The sequence below is a fragment of the Xyrauchen texanus genome, chromosome 25 (genome assembly GCF_025860055.1).
Source record: "Xyrauchen texanus isolate HMW12.3.18 chromosome 25, RBS_HiC_50CHRs, whole genome shotgun sequence".
NCBI lineage: Eukaryota > Metazoa > Chordata > Actinopteri > Cypriniformes > Catostomidae > Xyrauchen > Xyrauchen texanus.
In genome coordinates this window covers 2,303,389-2,321,157 of record NC_068300.1, presented here as the reverse complement: position 1 = coordinate 2,321,157, position 17,769 = coordinate 2,303,389, and the positions used below count along the sequence as shown (strand labels likewise).

The window sequence follows — 17,769 nt, the reverse complement described above, 5'->3', positions numbered from 1 at the left end:
GGTAAAGAGGAGACAAACATCAATTACAAAGCTTTTTAAAATGCACATAATTATCCTTAATAAACTGCAGTAACACTAACTGGTAACTAGAATAGATTCATATTAAATCTATTCATACTGTATAAACATTAGATTTATAACTACTGTAAAAGTTGTAGTTAAATGTTTTTAATAGTTTTAAAGACTACAGTTGAAATCAGAATTGTGTCACACTTAGCCATTAAAAATAATGTTTTAACCACTCCACATATTTAATATTAGCAAACTATAGTTTTGGCAAGTAATTTAGGATATTTTTTTTTTCCAGTGTCTTGTGTCGTCTGCACCGTGTTTCGTGTCGTCTGCCCCGTGTTTTCTCTTTCACCCGTCACTAGTCACTTTCCATGTCACGCTCCCTTGTTGTCCGCCCGTGTTTTCTGTTTTACCGTTCATGCTCCCTGTCATGTCTTCCTTGTTGTCCGCCCGTGTTTCACTGTCTCTACACTTCCCTTCTTCCCGTCGTTTCCGGCCCTGTCTGCGTGTTATTGTCCGCACCTGTCTGTCATTTCGTCATTATGTCTGTCGTGTCTCTTTATTTAAACCCCGCTGTTTTCCCTTCCCGTTGTCGTGCGTTAATGTTTCGTGTTTCATGGTTACCTTCTTTGCTCATTCCCGTATTTGTCCATGCTCTGTATGCCCTTTGCTCTTGTTCCCTGCAGCCTCCAGCTGTTTGTGTTTTCCCTGTTGTGTTGCCCGTTCGAGGACTACCCTCCCCTTCGTGGAAGTTGTCTGCCTGCACCCCTGCCTGTGTCTTACCCCGCACTTAGCCTGTATTTTCCCATCGTGGACTTTTTATTTGTTCCAGCGTTTGTTTGTTTTCGTGTTCCTCCTCAATAAACTGCATTTGGATTCCAATCACCCTTCTGCCTTCTCCCACTTCCTCAGTTCATTACAGGTTCATCCTTGGGAGCAATTTCCAAACACCTGGACTGTCATAAATTATATTCTCTCTATTATCTCTCTCTCAAGACTTGGCAACTGACAATCAACCGACAATCTGAATGTCAGTACAGCACAATACATCCTACTGTATATTTTATATATACTATTGTTTTTTGTATAATGTGTTTTCCATATTGTGTGTATTGTATTCTGTACATTGTATATTATTATTTGTATATGATGTTGAGTAATTATATGTATATTAGTTTTGTAAATTGTGTTGTATAAATTTAGGTATTATCACTGTCATGGCTGCTATGTTGCTCGGAACTGTACCCAAGACTTTCAACAACTCTTACACTTGTGTATATGGTTGAGTGACGATAAAGTGATTTGACTGATTTGAAGGTACCACGTTCATCTGTACAAACAATAGTATGCAAGTATAAACACCATGGGACCACGGAGCAATCATACTGCTCAGGAAGGAGATGAATTCTGTGTCCTAGAGACGAAGGTAGTTTCGTGCAAAAAGTGCAAATCAATCCTAAAACATCAGCAAAGTAGCTTGTGAAATTGCTGGAGGAAACAGGTAGACAAGTATCTATATCCACAGTAAAACGAGTCCTATATCGACATAACCTGAAAGGCTGCTCAGCCAGGAATAAGCCAATGCTCCAAAACTGCCATAAAAAAACCAGACTACAATTTGCAAGTGCACATAGAGTGCCGAAGTTATGACGTCACTTTGTAGGACAATTTTGAAGTTAGCGGCGCATGGGTTCCCTCGATCGAAAAGCTATGCATTTTCCCCATAGACTTTTGGAAAATCGCAAAAAATAAGATCTGTGTTCAACAAAGAGTTGTGACCCTTACACGTTTTGTCTATCAAGATAATATTTACAAGTTAATCCTAAATTCATACATTTTGAAGCCTAAATAAAGCCGTCAGATATAAAATGCTAACAGTAGGCTATAAACGGACTACAGCACACCATGGTCGCGGATCAACGTCATCATCAAGCATCCTCAAACTTTATTTAAAAAACACGCTCGCTCATTATGATCTGCGCTGTGTATGAACACTTATCCACTTTTTCATGAGAAATTTTGCCCATTCGTTTTTTCCAAAAATGTTAGAAACTAATTTTGTTTATGCGTGCCTCTGAGATTTTTTTTAAATCTTTTGTTAATGTTTTATTTATTCGTTTATGATTTTGTTAGTTTATATAAACCTTAATATTATTTTCTTTGTGATTAAGAATATTATGCCTGATCATTGTGCCCCAAATAAACTTTAAAGATTATCTTTCACTGTATTATGTTTGATTGTATCTCATAAGCACTAACATTAGCTATGGCCGTATCAATTTCCAATCTTATGTCCTTTTTCTTAGACGATAGAAAAACCATAGATCGAGGAGAGAACCACTATAAATCTGGACATGTAGAACAGTGCAGATTAGATGCTGGTTTACTTGCCGGTATTGTAAGGTAAACTTCTAAGAACGCGAGGCTGAAACGCGGGCTAGTGAGAGATTTCCTGTTTGTCATGATGACGTCTAAAGTCCCCGCCAAAGGATGTAGTCCCTTTTAGCAACTTGTTAGCAATCACCGTTTTTAAGACACAATAAAGTTTAAAAAGCAAAAGCAGGTTATAACTGGTGTGTTTTATTTCATAGATCAAAACGTGAAAATATTTAGAGGCTTTGTTAACCACAGACCTTATTTCAGGTGATTTAGCAAAAACCCATAGACTTTAGGGCGAGGGAACCGGAAGTGCTAAAATGCTAACTCACTTCCGCGTTTTGGCCTAGAAAGTGACGTCATAACTTCGACACTCTATTGGGACAAAGCAGGTCTCAACAATAAGGACTGCCCGATGGCCCGGGGCGAGTGTGAGAAAGGTTCGGGCCAGTTGCAAGAACTGTCACTTGCCCAATCGGGCCAGTGCTGCATTTATAACGTTAGTGTTAGCAGACAATGAGCAAGAGAGCACCAAAAATACACAGAGTGAACAAAGTCTTCTAACCGACCACTCGGAGACAAGAAAGTGATTATATTTAGCTTTCAAAGACATGCAAATGCATAATATATTGAAAGTGTTGAGGAACAGTCTTGTGAGCGCACGAGCGTGCAGACACCGAGCACGTCGAACCTAGAACTGTCCTCACTTATTTCCAAGTGTCTCCGGCCCCCCTAAAATTCTGTGACTTTGCAATCAGCACATAACTGTTCTAAACAGCTGCAGCCACAACACTGCACTTGTTTGAATCTTGAGGCACTTTGGGTGCTTTTCCATAAAGACTGACTGTAGTGTGAGCCAATAGCATTGGAGTGTGGAGCATATCATTGATAATATATATTATAAAGACATTTACGCACTTGGCAGACGCTTTTATCCAAAGCAACAAAGTGCCCTTATTACAGGGACAATCCCTCCTGAGCAACCTGGAGTTAAGTGCCTTGCTCACAGACACAATGGTGGTGGCTGTGGGGATCAAACCGCCAACCTTCTGCATACCAGTTCAGTGCTTTAGCCCACTACGCCGCCACCACCACCACCACCACTCTCCCCATGCTCACTGGAATTGGAGACAGGTGTTAGACATAATATAGCTCAGGTGTAAGCGCCCTTAGAGCTTTCTCTCTCTATGGACAAACGCTTGACCATGCCCCCCCTGCCACATAGGCCTAAAAACCTGACTCAGTAACAACCGTTCTGTCTGGAGGAATGGGCCAAACTTCTAGCAACTTATTGTGAGAAGCTTGTGGAAGGCTACACAAAAAGTTTGATCCAAGTTAATCAATATAAAAGCAATGCTACCAAATACTAACAAAGTGTATGTAAACTTCTGACCCACTGGGAATGTGATGAAAGAAATAAAAGCTGAAATAAATAATGCTCTCTACTTTTATTCTAATATTTCACATTCTTAAAATAGCGTCCTAACTGATCTAAGACAGGGAATGTCAGGAAAAACTGAGTTTATATTTATTTGGGTAAGGTGCATGTAAATTTCAACTGTATCTATAATCAATCTAACCACAGAAATTAGGAGCCATCCAGGGTCACCTATGGACAAGGCCATCCACAAGTAAAACAAAATAGGACTCATCAGACCAGGCAACTTTCAAGGTCCAGTTCCGATGCTTGCGTGCCCACTGTAGGTGCTTTTGACGGTGGACACATTCCTCGCTTAACCATCATTAAAAAAAAAATTTGACTTTTGCCACAGTAGACCTTCTGTCGGTTCAGACCTGATGGGATAGCCTTCGTTGCCCTCATGCATCAATGAGCCTAACAGGGTGCCCAACACCCTGTCGCCAATTTGTCCCTCCTCGGACCACTGTTGATAGGTACTCACCACTGCTGACCAGAAGCACCCCACAAGCCGTTTCAGAGATGCTCTGACCCAGTTGCCTGGCCATAACAATGTGGCCCTTGTTAAAGTCAATCAGGTCTTTACTCCTTCCTGCATTCAACACATTGACAACGAGAACTTATTGTTCTTTACCATCTAATCTAACCAGACATTGCCTTGTTAGGAGATGATTAATGATATTTGCTTCTCCTGTGAGTGGTCATATCTGTTAACATCTCAGTAAATGAAGTTTAGTGTTTCATGACAATTTAAATGCAGGTTATGTTCTTTACTTTGGTGGGTTTTGTGATTAATGATGCTTCATCTCCCTGTTGTCCCTCTACTGTGTTCTCTTCTTCTCATTACACTACAATCTTAAATAAATAAAAATCTTAAGACATAAATAATGTTCTGTCCTCACTAGACGTGTCACTTCTCTATCCAGCTAGACAGACAGTGAACAGGCGAGATGTTGATTCATGGCTTTTAATCTTTCTCGTTAAACTTTAACATTGTAAAACTGTAAACAAACATAGAAAATACAGCAATTAGAATTGTACATTTACATTTATGCATTTGGCAGACGCTTTTATCCAAAGCGACTTACAGTGCAATTATTACAGGGACAATCCCCTGGAACAACCTGGAGTTAAGTGCCTTGCTCAAGGACACAATGGTGGTGGCCGTGGGGTTAGAACTTGTGACCTTCTGATTAACAGCCCTGTGCTTTAGCCACTACGCCACCACCACTCCAATTGTACATATTCAAAGTGCATAGCTGACTGGACAGTAGGCCTAATACTGCCCCAGATAGCAATAAGTCGGCGGTCCGCTGGCGGTGCGCCGGCGGCAGTAGAAGCAGCAGAATGGCGATATCGCTTTTTAAAAGCGGCAGCCGCCTTCCTACCGCCTTCGTTCCGCGGACGGCCCGCTGGCCAAACGCTGCTCCGCCGCCGTTATATCGAAGGCGGACCGTCGGAGGCAAACGCTTTTTTCGAGCGATCTGCCGCCGCTTATTGTATATACATGTATATATATATATATTTATAGCATGCAGTTTATCAAGAATAATGATTGATCAAACCAGACAAATTTCCATTTGGCGTTTTAATTCCACATTTCAAAGTACAGTAACTGTCATTGAAACAAGATGTCAGATCACTGAAATATAAATAACAGAAAAATACAAACATTATACACACACACACACACACACACACACACACACACACAAAAGAACATGCAGGTTTCCAATTTCTTTTTTTTTTTTAAAACACTATTGTAACAATAATTGTTAATAATATAAAGAGGTCAGCTCTGGGATGAAAAGAATTACCAGTAAACACAAGCAATGAGGATATTTGGTACCAAAGAAAGTGCAGGATACCAAATAAATTGAGGTATAACATCATAGTCATTTCTAACAATAGGTTAAGTGGTAATAATTTAGAGTAAAGCTCTGGAGTAGAATATACCATTATAACTGCAATGCTGACCTGTGGCACAAGGATTTACAAGCTATATTTAACAATAGAATAACAGTTAAGCACTGTGACGGAATGAAAGTAGAATTTTTGGTACTAGTTAATGTGCAAATATCAAGTATTAGATGTATAATCTAGGATTTACAAGCTATATTTAAAAATAGAATAGTTAAGCACTGTAACAATGAAATAAGCAGCAAATTGTATATGAAATAATTGAGATCTTTGGTATCAAGGAATGTGCAGGATAACAGGTATAATATAAATTTTGACATTCAACTTACACATGACAACAAGTGGGAATAAATATAATTAACAGCAGAAAATCTGGCTGTAGAGAACACAGCCAATCAGAATGTCTGGAGAGGTTGGGGACTGTGTGGCGTAGTGGGCTAAGAATCACCGGTTTTCCCCGACCTCCAGAATGAGGCAGTGCAAATTGGCATATCTTCAGTGATTCCTCGTGCGCCTGTATAAAAGGACAAACCTTCCCATATTCATCCAAGGAGCTGCCCTCAAAGCAGGGTAATTAGGGTAAAAAGCGCAATTTCCACAGTGAACAGTGTGGATTGGGTGAGTGTAGTCTGACACTTTTAGCAGGCTTCTTTAGGGGTCTTGATGTTACTGACTGCAGGATAAAGAAAGGGTTCCAGTTGTCAGTGATGCTGGGGTGTCAGTAGTCAGCCTAGGTTTAAGGGGTCGGCTGTGGGTCCCTCTCAGCTGTGCGGCGCCTTTTTCCACCTTCATGTTCAGATGCTCCTTTCAGGTAACGCATAACGTTAACCTGGATCGCCTCATCAGTGGCATCCTGGGTTGCCGGGTTCTTCCGGATGGCTCCTGTAGAAAATAAAGATCTGTCATTCCATTTGAATGGCATAAGGTCATACACATGTACTTAAATATAAAAAAATATCCAACTTACTTTGAACAATGGTCTTCAGGAACATGTTTCTAAAACATGCTTTATCCCTTACACCAGTCCAGGTTGTATTGATGGAAAGGTGATTAGGATTAGATACTCTGAATCATTCACACACGGTTGTCTTTAGGTCCCTCCCACATTTGATTGCCAAAAACCGAAGCTGAAAATACAAAAAAAACATGTTACAAATTACATTTCTCTGAAGCTTCTCATAAATTTAAAATGTGACAGGCTGTGGATTCAGACTGTAGAATATGCAGTGTACGATCTTAATTTTACTTTTTAGATTACCCTATACCGTTATAAACGAAATCGGCACACTTACAAATCGTTGCTGGAGCTCTTTATCCTGCCTCAAACTGTTGTCAAGCAACGCCAAATCTTCCTGGGTGTCTAGGGGAGTAACAGATCCCTGGCAGGGATAACTCTCCAACCGACACATTGGCACTGAAACATTGCAGCATAGCATTTTGTCGTCCATGCTACGCACAACATCGCCAAATTCCAAGACGTCGCAGCATTAGGGTTTGATCTGCACCTACAGGGGTTCCCAGAATAAAAGAATAAAGTAGTCAGTCCTGGTCCTTCAACTACTAAACTATGACATTTATATCTAGGTCTACTACATGTACAGGTGGCCCCAGTGGGAATTAAACCAACAACCACAGGTGTTGTTTGCAAGTTGTACCTGATTGCCCAGTCGCGAGCAAATGTCTTCAACATTGTCCCAACTTGCTTCACCTGCTCTTGAAGTGAGCCGCTGTCACCTGGGAAGTAACAATATATTGATTAGCAATACACTAAATATAATAGTAATATAATATAACCACAATTATCATACCAGTAACTTTCCCTGTAATTTCTATCCACAGTATGTTATGCATGGCATACAAGTTCATAATGAAGAACCCTTATGATAACATCAATTTCATTTTTTTTCTTTGAAGCAGAATATTTGTTTGTAAAAGGGGAGGAAAAAGAAAATAAAGAAATATTGGTATACAGATTTTGCTTGATATATCATACTGTACAGTGAAATGTGCTATTGTTATATCCCTACTCACCTGAAGGACGGATAGATCAGGCAAATCTCCAGTCAGGCCTTTGTAGAGTGTGTGCTCCTGCATATCCACAGGTATTTTAATTCAAACATGCAACATATTGTAATAAATCTACAATATTCAGCCTTTACCTTACACCCTCGGTTGTTGCTCTACACTTATTATATTAAATACTTATTTATATAGCTTGCTCACTGTATTATCATGATAGCCTAATACTTATAACACAAGATTGCATCTTAAACGAATGACTGAGTTGAAAACTTGAATAAGAACGCATTTTACACAGAGGGACCAGCTAGGAAACTTACCTGCCTACAATAACTGTTTTCATTTGAGTTACATTAATCATGAATAACCTTAGCCGAGTCCCCAGGAACATCGGGCTATTAAAGTAACAAGCCTGTAACTGCGGTCTTATTAATTCTAGCTTCACCATACACTCAAACTGTGAGGTTTATCTGCTTTCCTTATGGACCTGAAGCACAATGCCCTGACAGTGACTTCACCGGTGTCCTGATCTTTATTAGAAACTGAGAGGAGACCAAGTTAATATAATTGATATCACAATTATCACAAAAATTAACAAACAGTCTGCTTTAAAACTAAGAAAAAACAAGCTTCTGTACTAACGTTACATTAAAAATGAACACGTGGCGAACTAGCTTAGCCGCTATATGCCGGCACACCACATTAGATTAAAATACTTACACTTGTAGTTGTGCAGATAACTCGATATGTAGAGTTTAAAGCCCTTGTCCCTCTTGCTTGTCAGAGCAGGGAATCAGGCATCAACAATGCGATGAACATCGCTGACACGTATTTTCGGAAGATTCTGGAGACATCGAGTAAAAACCGACATTTTGGGCGACGCGCAAGTAAACCGGAAACAGATATGGCGACAGCGGAACTTCACTGTTCAGTTTTTGCCATGTGTTTTAGCAATACATTTTTAACATTTATAATGCGTTTAGATTTTTTTTATTGCCTTTACAGGGACTTTAACACTTTCTTAAACATTTATACAGGTCATAATTGCAAAACCTGTAAAAGGTAAAATAACAAAAAAAATCGAGGTTGGAAAAAATGTAGACATACACGAAATTTCTGCGCAACTGTGAAACCAGAGGATAATTTCATTTTCATTGAGTTTATCCTTCACGTCAAAACAGGGATTTTCATGTTTATGATAGATATCACCATGGTTGCAAATTAATAAAAAAAATATAAAGTATACCCAAGATTTTGGCCATGTTGCAGATGTCTTTCACTGTTCACTGATAGTCAGGCATTCGTGAAAAGTCTAACTTCATCAATTTATTCTGCTAAATTGTTCATACCATGAATTAAATATCTATTTTAAAACCTAATCAGAATCATAAAGATATTTATTGCCAAGTAAGTTTTACAAAAGGAATTATTTTTGGTTTATTGGTGCATGTCTCAAATGCGCAGCAATCAAAGAAATGTAAACAATTTTCAAGTGCATAAAATAATTCAATATATTTTACAAATATTACTGTATAATCGCTTCAGAGTTTCTAAAAGTAATTTAAATGTCATTTCCTAAAACTTACCTTATCATGGAATCAAGAGTCAAGCCTCTGTTATAAACCCTAATGGCTTTGGAGCAAAAAATAATAATAGCCAACATGGCTGGTCGATTTTGAGAGTAGAAATCCTTGTATTTCAAAGCGGCTTGCCGCCAGCCGCCCGCCGTCGATCAGCCGGAGGCAAACGCCAGAGAAAATGAAGCGGGTGGCCCGCATGTCGCACGAATTGGGAGCAAACGCTTCATCCCTGCCAGTGGGACGCACCTATAGCCGACAGCTTAGGGACGGCAGCAAAAAGAAGCCATGCGGATATTTATTTCTATCTGGGAAATGGGCGTGACGAATTCAGCGGCAAACGCTTCATCCCTGCCAGTGGGACGCACCTATAGCCGACAGCTTAGGGACGGCGGCAAAAAGAAGCCGTGCGGATATTTTTTGCTATCTGGGGCCTAAATAAAGCACTTAATTGAAACATTAAATCAACATAAGCATCAAACGTTACATTGTCATGTACATTTGATAATTATATTCCTTGTTTTAGGTAATAGCTTGTAATCACGGAAGCCAAATTAGCCTAATTATCATAACAAAAGATCGCTAACATACGGCGCTAACTAATGCTCACATATTGCACAATCACTTACATCACGGTTATAGTACATTTGCATCTCTAGATTAATGAATTTACTGACAAACTTACTAAACATCATATTTATATGACAAATAATAGCAACTTACAGCCTTATGCGAGCCACAACTTCACCGTACAAGCAGCTCTTCAGCCATGACACATTACAATGAACTCAACTCGATGCAAGTCATACACAAGTCGTACGGAAGATACCATACACAAACCTCGTCACAAGAGGGCGCTTAAAGGTTGACATATAACCAAATCAACCTGTCTTTACACTTAAACTGAACCATTACACTCCTCACCTGGTATAAATGCTTTTATACCACTATTGAATACTAATGTGGATGAGGCGTCACTGAAAACACAAAGCTCTCTGTGTTGTGTTAAGGAAAGAGACAATGGTACGTACGGTCTGGGTGTGTGTAGGTGCTCTAACTCGAGAAGAGAGTCTCTCCATACAGACCATAGTCTTTCTTTGGCTGGCGATAGGGGGTCGTCCCAGTCGCATGGTTCGGAGGTTAGTTCTCTTATGAGTGCTTTTCCCTGTACAGTTATAGGCGCAACAAAACCTAAGGGGTCGTGCAAACTATTAACAGTGGATAGCACGCCTCTTTTGGTGAATGGTTTTTGTTCTTTAGAGACTTGAAATGTGAAAGTATCCGATTCGAGACTCCAGCTGATGCCTAAACTTCTTTGCACAGGTAATGGGTCAGTGTCTAAGTCAAGGCTTTTGATGTCTTTTGCTAAGTCATTGGCTGGGAACGCTTCCATGACCTTGCTGCTGTTTGAGGCAATTTTGTGTAAACGCAGATTCGACTTCGCTAACATTTTCTGTGTTTTTTGCAGGAGAGTGATTGCTTCCAATTCAGTTGGGAGTGAGGTTAGACCGTCGTCCACGTAAAAGTTCCTGGTGACAAAATGCTCTGCGTCCTTGCCATATTCTTTCAAACTGGCTTCAGCTGCCTTGCGGAGCCCATAGATTTCAACAGAGGGAGACGGACGATTTCCAAAAACATGAACTTTCATGCGATACTCGATAATTTCTTTTGTGACGTTGTGGTCTTTAAACCAGAGAAATCGTAGGAAATTGCGATGGTCTTCTCTTACTGTGAAACAGTAGAACATTTGTTCCACATCTGCTGTTATTGCGATGGGCTCTCTGCGGAATCTGATTAGAACCCCAAGCAAGGCGTTGTTGAGATCTGGGCCGCTTAAGAGGACATCGTTGAGCGCTACGCCCTCATGTTTGGCGCTCGAGTCAAAAACTACACGGATTTGCTTGGGTTTCTGCGGGTGGTACACCCCAAACATGGGGAGATACCAACACTCCTCATTCAGCTGTAAAGGGGGGGCGACTTCTGCTTGCTTGTTGTCAATGACTTTTTGCATGAACTGTACAAAGTGCTCGCTCATCTCGGGTTTTCTGTCGAGGCTTCGTCTGAGTGTGTTGAGTCTTTTTAAGGCCTGGTGTCGGTTATTTGGTAGACGTTGTCTGGGTGTAACAAAGGGAAGGGGTGCAACCCAGCTGTTTGTCTCATCCTGATACATTTCGTTCTGCATTATTGTGAGAAATTGCGCATCCTGTTGTGAAGGTGCTAACTTTTCATCATCCTCCTTCCTGATGAAGACAGTGTCCCCGAGATTGTCTGTTTGCCTTGCCTGGTAAGTATCTGTACAGCTCTGAATGTCTTTTGGTTGACTTACAGATTTATCTTTTATTTGCAGGACATTGGTACATGGCCTGAGGTATGATGGACGGCCGTTGAGCAACGTGTTAGTTTTGTACGTTGCGACAGACCTTGGTTTACACAATCCAAGGTCAGCTCTTCAGCCATGACACATTACAATGAACTCAACTCGACGCAAGTCATACACAAGTCATACGGAAGATACCATACACAATCCTCGCCACAAGAGGGCGCTTAAAGGTTGACATATAACCTGTCTTTACACTTAAACTGAACCATTAAAAATAATTATGGGATAATTTTCATTTTTGGGTGAATTAACCCTTTAATTTAAACACATTGAATACGGATATGAGTTCCTTCATCTACTTGTGTTTAATGGAGCTTTTCTGTCTCCTACTGGACTGGAGTGTGGATGCATTTGTGAAAACAAATTTTGGCTTTTATTGTTACATTTCGGTGACTTTGGGAGCTTTTTTTTCTAGTACTCTTGTGTAGCATTAATGTAAATATTAAAGTTGTTTAAAAAGTACAAATAATTATATTTGAATGTATTAAAGGCAAAGTATCCATTTCCAAAATAAACTTTTTTTCATTATATATCAAAAATGGATGTTTGGTTGGTGCCATTAACAAACTCTATAATTTAATACAAGTTAGTAACGCTTTTAGCATTAAAATATTTTTTACCCTCTCTCTGGCCTGACATTGATTGAACTGAGTGTTCAATTTACCATGATATTACTACAGTATCCATATTTTAACAGTGATAATCAAAGTGACACCATAGTAATAATACAGGAAAATGAAAACTGGTTAATTTTGTGTTATTATGGTTTGAGCACAAATATCATAGTTTAACTGTGGTTACTGTAGTAGTTTAATCATGGTATTTGATATAATCACAAAATTAATCATGATAAATCTATAGTTTAATAAAAACACAGTGAAGCCTAAAAACATACAATAGAAATCATGGCTTTACTATAGTAGTTACAATGACAGTGTGATGTTTTAGGTCTGAAACATGGTTTTACTATAGTAATATTGTAGTAAACATGACTGAGGTGGGACATGTTTGTTTTAGTTTCTTTTGGGACCAAAACCATGTTTTAATAAAGATTATTCATGGTTAATCTTGTGATTACTTTGGCTTTATTACAAATACAATGGTTAAACTACCTCAGTAATCACAGTTAAACTACAGTTATTGTAGATAGCAAAATTGTTCCGGGCCTTTTATGGCCCAAACACTGTTCTTAGTTTTGGCAATCATACCGCCAGGAATGCAGGGCCAAAACCGGCCCAGACAGTTTTGCCAAAAGCACGCCAGAAAGCTGCCAGAAAAATGCCAATGCCTTACCAGACGAGAGCCAGAAGACCCTAAATTGGGCCATATTCATGCCATAATATCGCCATTGAAAAGCCAGATGTCTCCCGAGCACAGGCCACAACTCTGCCAGATTATATTAAAATAACTAATTTGGCCCATATTCAATATCTGCACCCAATAGCAACCATGCAATTCAAAGAGAAATCAAACCAGGAAACCATAACTGCAGAAAATTAGTGTTTATTTTCAATTAACAAACATATGACCTAAATAGGTAAACATTTACAATTTTTTTTTTTATACAAATAAAATGTAAAAACATACAAAGCTTAGTTTTAGAAATCACACTTAGTTGTGTAAACCATTAAAGACTACAAACTTATGAACGGTAGTGTATGGCCAGAAACGGGCCAAAGTGGAATGTATGTGTGCGCCTGACGACGTTGTGTGTTGGTGTGTGTGTGCCTGACGACGTTGTGTGTTGGTGTGTGTGTGCGCCTGATGTTGTGTGTTGGTGGGTGCCTGACGTTGTGTGTTGGTGTGTGCCTGACGTTGTGTGTTGGTGTGTGCCTGACATTATATGTTGGTGGGTGGCTGACGTTGTGTTGGTGTGTGCGCCTGACGTGTGTTGGTGGGTGGCTGACGTTGTGTGTTGGTGTGTGGCTGACGCTGTGTGTTGGTGTGTGGCTGACGCTGTGTGTTGGTGTGTGCCTGACGTTGTGTGTTGGTGGGTGGCTGACGTTATGTGTTGGTGGGTGGCTGACGTTATGTGTTGGTGTGTGCCTGACGTTATGTGTTGGTGGGTGGCTGACGTTGTGTGTTGGTGGGTGCCTGACGTTATGTACTGGTGGGTGGCTGACGTTGTGTGCTGGTGTGTGCCTGACGTTGTGTGTTGGTGTGTGCCTGACGTTGTGTGTTGGTGGGTGGCTGACGTTATGTGTTGGTGGGTGGCTGATGGTGGAGGACTGTGCTTCTCCTCCTCCTTCCCCCCTCTCGATCGCCAGCCAAATACAACCAACGCCTCAACCATTGCTCCACCTCCTGGTTCGTGGATTCTCTGCATCCAGGATTTCTCCGAATGGCTTCTAGAAACAAACAATTAAAGATATCATGGGAGGTTTCAGAGTTTAAATTTAAGACTTCGTAAAGACAAAGTAAAGACAGCCATTTAAACTTAAATTTAATTTAGGTCTTTAAGTTAAGTCCCATTCTTCTGTTGACTTTGTGTGACAGACTAAAGGGAAAGGGACAGCATAATTTGTTAATACAGTTTCTTTACCACTATGGAGTTAAACAGGCACAGACCTTACAAAAGAGATGTATACATAGCCTGACAAGCCAGACTATATCATAATGTGTAGTCTGACCACGAACGATAGACTAACACCCCTTTCACACATACATGGTTATTTTGAAAAACAAAGACATTTCTCTGCATTTATGCCCTTTGTTTACATACAAAGAATTTGCCTCTAAAAACGGTGGCTACTACACTGGAGGCGGCCAAGAGCCTTTATTCACCCTGTATTGAGGGGTGGCAGCTCATCGAAGTGACTACGAAGCTGGTAAATGAACCTAAAAATGTTGCCTGGTACATCTAATCAACACTTTTACCTGTAACAACATTCTTGACTTCTAGGCCCTGGAATGATGTTTTGCCATGGAGGCCTGTCCAATTCATTTTGCAGGCCAAGTCGTTCTGAATAAGCATCTTCATGACCCTCCACACAGTGTCCTTGAGGTTCACGCCCCCAGCAAGGCCCAGTGTCAGCACCTGGAAAAATAAAAGAAAAAACACTTGAAGAAAAAGAAAAAGAAAAAAGTTCAGAAAAAAATCTGGTCCAAATACTAATGATAAAAGTAATTATTACCAAGTCCTTTCTCTTCTCTGGCTTTGTCTTAATGTCGCGGTCCAGCGACAAAAGAGCCTCAGCATCCCTCAACGGCAGAAAACTTCCGTCCATGTGGTGTCCATGTGGTGTAGGTGTAGAATGGAGATCCTGAACAATCCGCAGCAGATTTCTTTGCATATCACACATCACCTCCTGCTTGGCAATGATCTCTCATAGTAATGCTGAAACCAGAACATTTTAAAAACTGTTCAGTCCTTGCTAGCTATAACATAGAAATGTATTGTAAATTGGAATAGAGCATAAGGTCTCACCAGACTGCAGGTCCATCTCAGAAGCAGCATGAGGGGCAAGATGGAATGGCTCAGGCGGTCCATGGTGGCGAGACGGCTGAGGGGAAAGATGGTAGGATGGCTCAGGCGTCCCATGGTGGCGAGACGGCTGAGAGGGAAGATGGTAGGATGGCTCAGGAGGTCCATGGTGGCGAGACGGCTGAGAGGGAAGATGGTAGGATGGCTCAGGAGGTCCATGGTGGCGAGACGGCTGAGAGGGAAGATGGTAGGATGGCTCAGGAGTTCCAAGGGTGTGAATCGGCTGCAGAGAGGCAAGTTGACTAGCTGGCAGAGATATTTCATCTGATGAGGAAATGGCGTCACGCAACAGTGACGGCAGAGGTGGAATGGAGGGCACCTTAGGGAGGACTGGTTTGCGCTTCACAGGCTCCTCATCAGACTCCTCCTGACTCGAGAGGAAGCGCTTGTTTGGTCTTTGGAGAGAGAAAAATAACTAAAATTATTTACAACCCTACAGCCATGTAAGGCTCGTTTGCACTGCCTATAATGAAGAGACCCATCTATGAATGAAACTCTATAAAACTGAGGTTTTAAAGTAATGAAATCCCACAGTTACGGCTTCTCACCAACTACCCCACATACAATTTTTTTCAGTGCTACTTCTTACAGAAATTTGGCAACTTAATGCTTAAATCTTTTTACATGCCTTAGTTTAAACAAACATTATGTAGACAAACTGAGCAAAATCTGAGTGCAACACACATTATCCTGGATTCAGCAGATTTGCAACATACCTGGTTTTTCTTTTTTCTGGCCTCCCCTCCTCTGCTTCTGATTGGAGGTCTGTGTCATCTTCTGCCCGGCGAAGTTTCAACCTTGCCTCACTAAAACTATCTGTCAAGAATGGGAACCAAGTGAAAAACAAAGCTTTACCCAAACTGGTATTAGTCATGATTGTTATATGTTAAATCATTTGGTTCTTGAAATGTCTGCATCCCAGTGTCAACTTTACATTGCAAAAAACAAATAAATACACTTAATGACACCAGTCATAAACATAAAAGTGTCATTAATGTTCATGATGTGCATCATGCTAATAAGGCACACTCTTATGTAGACACCTTCAAATAAAGTGTTACCATTACATTTAAATTTTAAGAAATACATAAAAAAGGTGGCTTGATTTAGTCTTGAACCATGAATAATGGATTAAAGTGAAAACTCACTTGCTTTGTAAAGAACCCTGATGTCAAAACTTGTCCAGGTCTCCTTAGGCATCTCACAGTTCTTGATGGCCTTCAACATGGCATCGAGTTTGTAGTTAGGCCATTTACAAACCTTTCCTTCTACCCACACAGCTGGCACCACCTCCACTTCATTTGTCTTAATGAAGCTCACTATGATATACACTGTGGGTTGGGGGGTAATGAAGTTATTTCAGATGTAAAAGGGGAAAGACAACAAAACTGCCCTGTTCCCCAAATGGCATCCTGAAATATTTTAATACGTCATTCAGCCTTGTACATTTTAAATCTGAAGACACTACAAAAACTCCTACTTCTTGAGAATCAACTGGGTAATTAAAGAATGTCTCCATCTTTGCAAATTCACGGTAGATGATGTACTCCTGGTCTTTATAGACAATAATATTTTCCACCAAAGCAACAATCTGATTGAGTCGAACACAATTGTCTCCTCCTGTAATTCTGACGTGCACATCATTCACTACCAGTTCTCTGAATTGTAGAACATCCCCTTCAAACAAGTCTGGTACAGGCCCATTTCTATGCTCTATATTTACTTGCATTTTTGGCCACTTAACTTCAACGCTATGTTTTTGGTTGTGAACTTCAGACACTCTACGGATCACCTGAGTTAGAGGGCTGTGTAGTTTCCTGATCATTTTTTTTAATGTACACAGGTAATTTTCAAATGGAAACCCAGAGATCACATCTAAATGACCATGAATCTTTACATCATCACTAAGATGAATCAACCCATGTATATTGTAGACAACAAACTCAGGACCATACAATTTACTGAAGTGCTCCACAAATGACACAAGTAACCTTTTCGCAAAACCATTCAGAGCTGAACAAAAGCGGGGATTGGCTAAAATCGAGATGGCAACTGACAGCAGCATGAAGTTGTTATACATTTCCTCAGGTAACACACCCCTAAGAACAAGACGACCGGTGTACAGAAGGAACTGCCTGAGTTCAGTTGCCTTCCACCTTAATCTTTCTACCAGACTCCTTGGCTTCCTAGCAAATTCAACTGGGACGAATGCCTTCAAACTTATCAGCTTTTCAGAGATCTCCTGCATATCACGACCCGAACGATGACACCGAAGAGGGCCAGAACTGCCAAACCACAAATCTAAGAGCCTCCTCATTACTCCCAAACAAACCAAATGCATATAATCGTGAGGAAACTGACTGACCATACCGATACCCGTTTCAAGTAGAGGGGAAACTGCTATGTGATGTTCCTCACCTGTGCCTCTCGCAAATGACTCATCAGTCCTATCAGCAGCACTTACCTCTGGGAATGTCATGCGGTGACGAGCATAAACACCTGGCTGTAAACACTTATCACATCCTGCATAACCTGAATGGCCTTTCACCTGTTTGATAAAGGCTCTAGCAGGAGCATCACAAAT

The 17,769-nt window shown here is 40.5% G+C and overlaps 3 protein-coding genes across 3 annotated transcripts in view; 2 read left to right on the top strand and 1 right to left on the bottom strand.

Annotated features, from left to right (window-relative positions):
• LOC127618631 (uncharacterized) overlaps positions 1 to 17,769 on the top strand; it is a 342,725-nt gene that overhangs the window by 78,944 nt on the left and 246,012 nt on the right.
• LOC127618541 (zinc finger protein 721-like) overlaps positions 1 to 17,769 on the top strand; it is a 162,561-nt gene that overhangs the window by 56,641 nt on the left and 88,151 nt on the right. The gene's annotated exons all lie outside the window — the stretch shown is intronic.
• Positions 13,357 to 16,444, bottom strand: LOC127618623 (uncharacterized). Its single transcript, XM_052091194.1, has 6 exons — positions 16,334 to 16,444; positions 15,902 to 16,001; positions 15,129 to 15,580; positions 14,836 to 15,038; positions 14,579 to 14,738; positions 13,357 to 14,049 (listed from the first exon to the last, which is right to left on the bottom strand). The coding sequence occupies exons 1-4, from the start codon at positions 16,410 to 16,412 to the stop codon at positions 15,028 to 15,030; spliced, it is 642 nt and encodes a 213-aa protein (XP_051947154.1). The 5' UTR covers positions 16,413 to 16,444; the 3' UTR covers positions 13,357 to 14,049; positions 14,579 to 14,738; positions 14,836 to 15,027.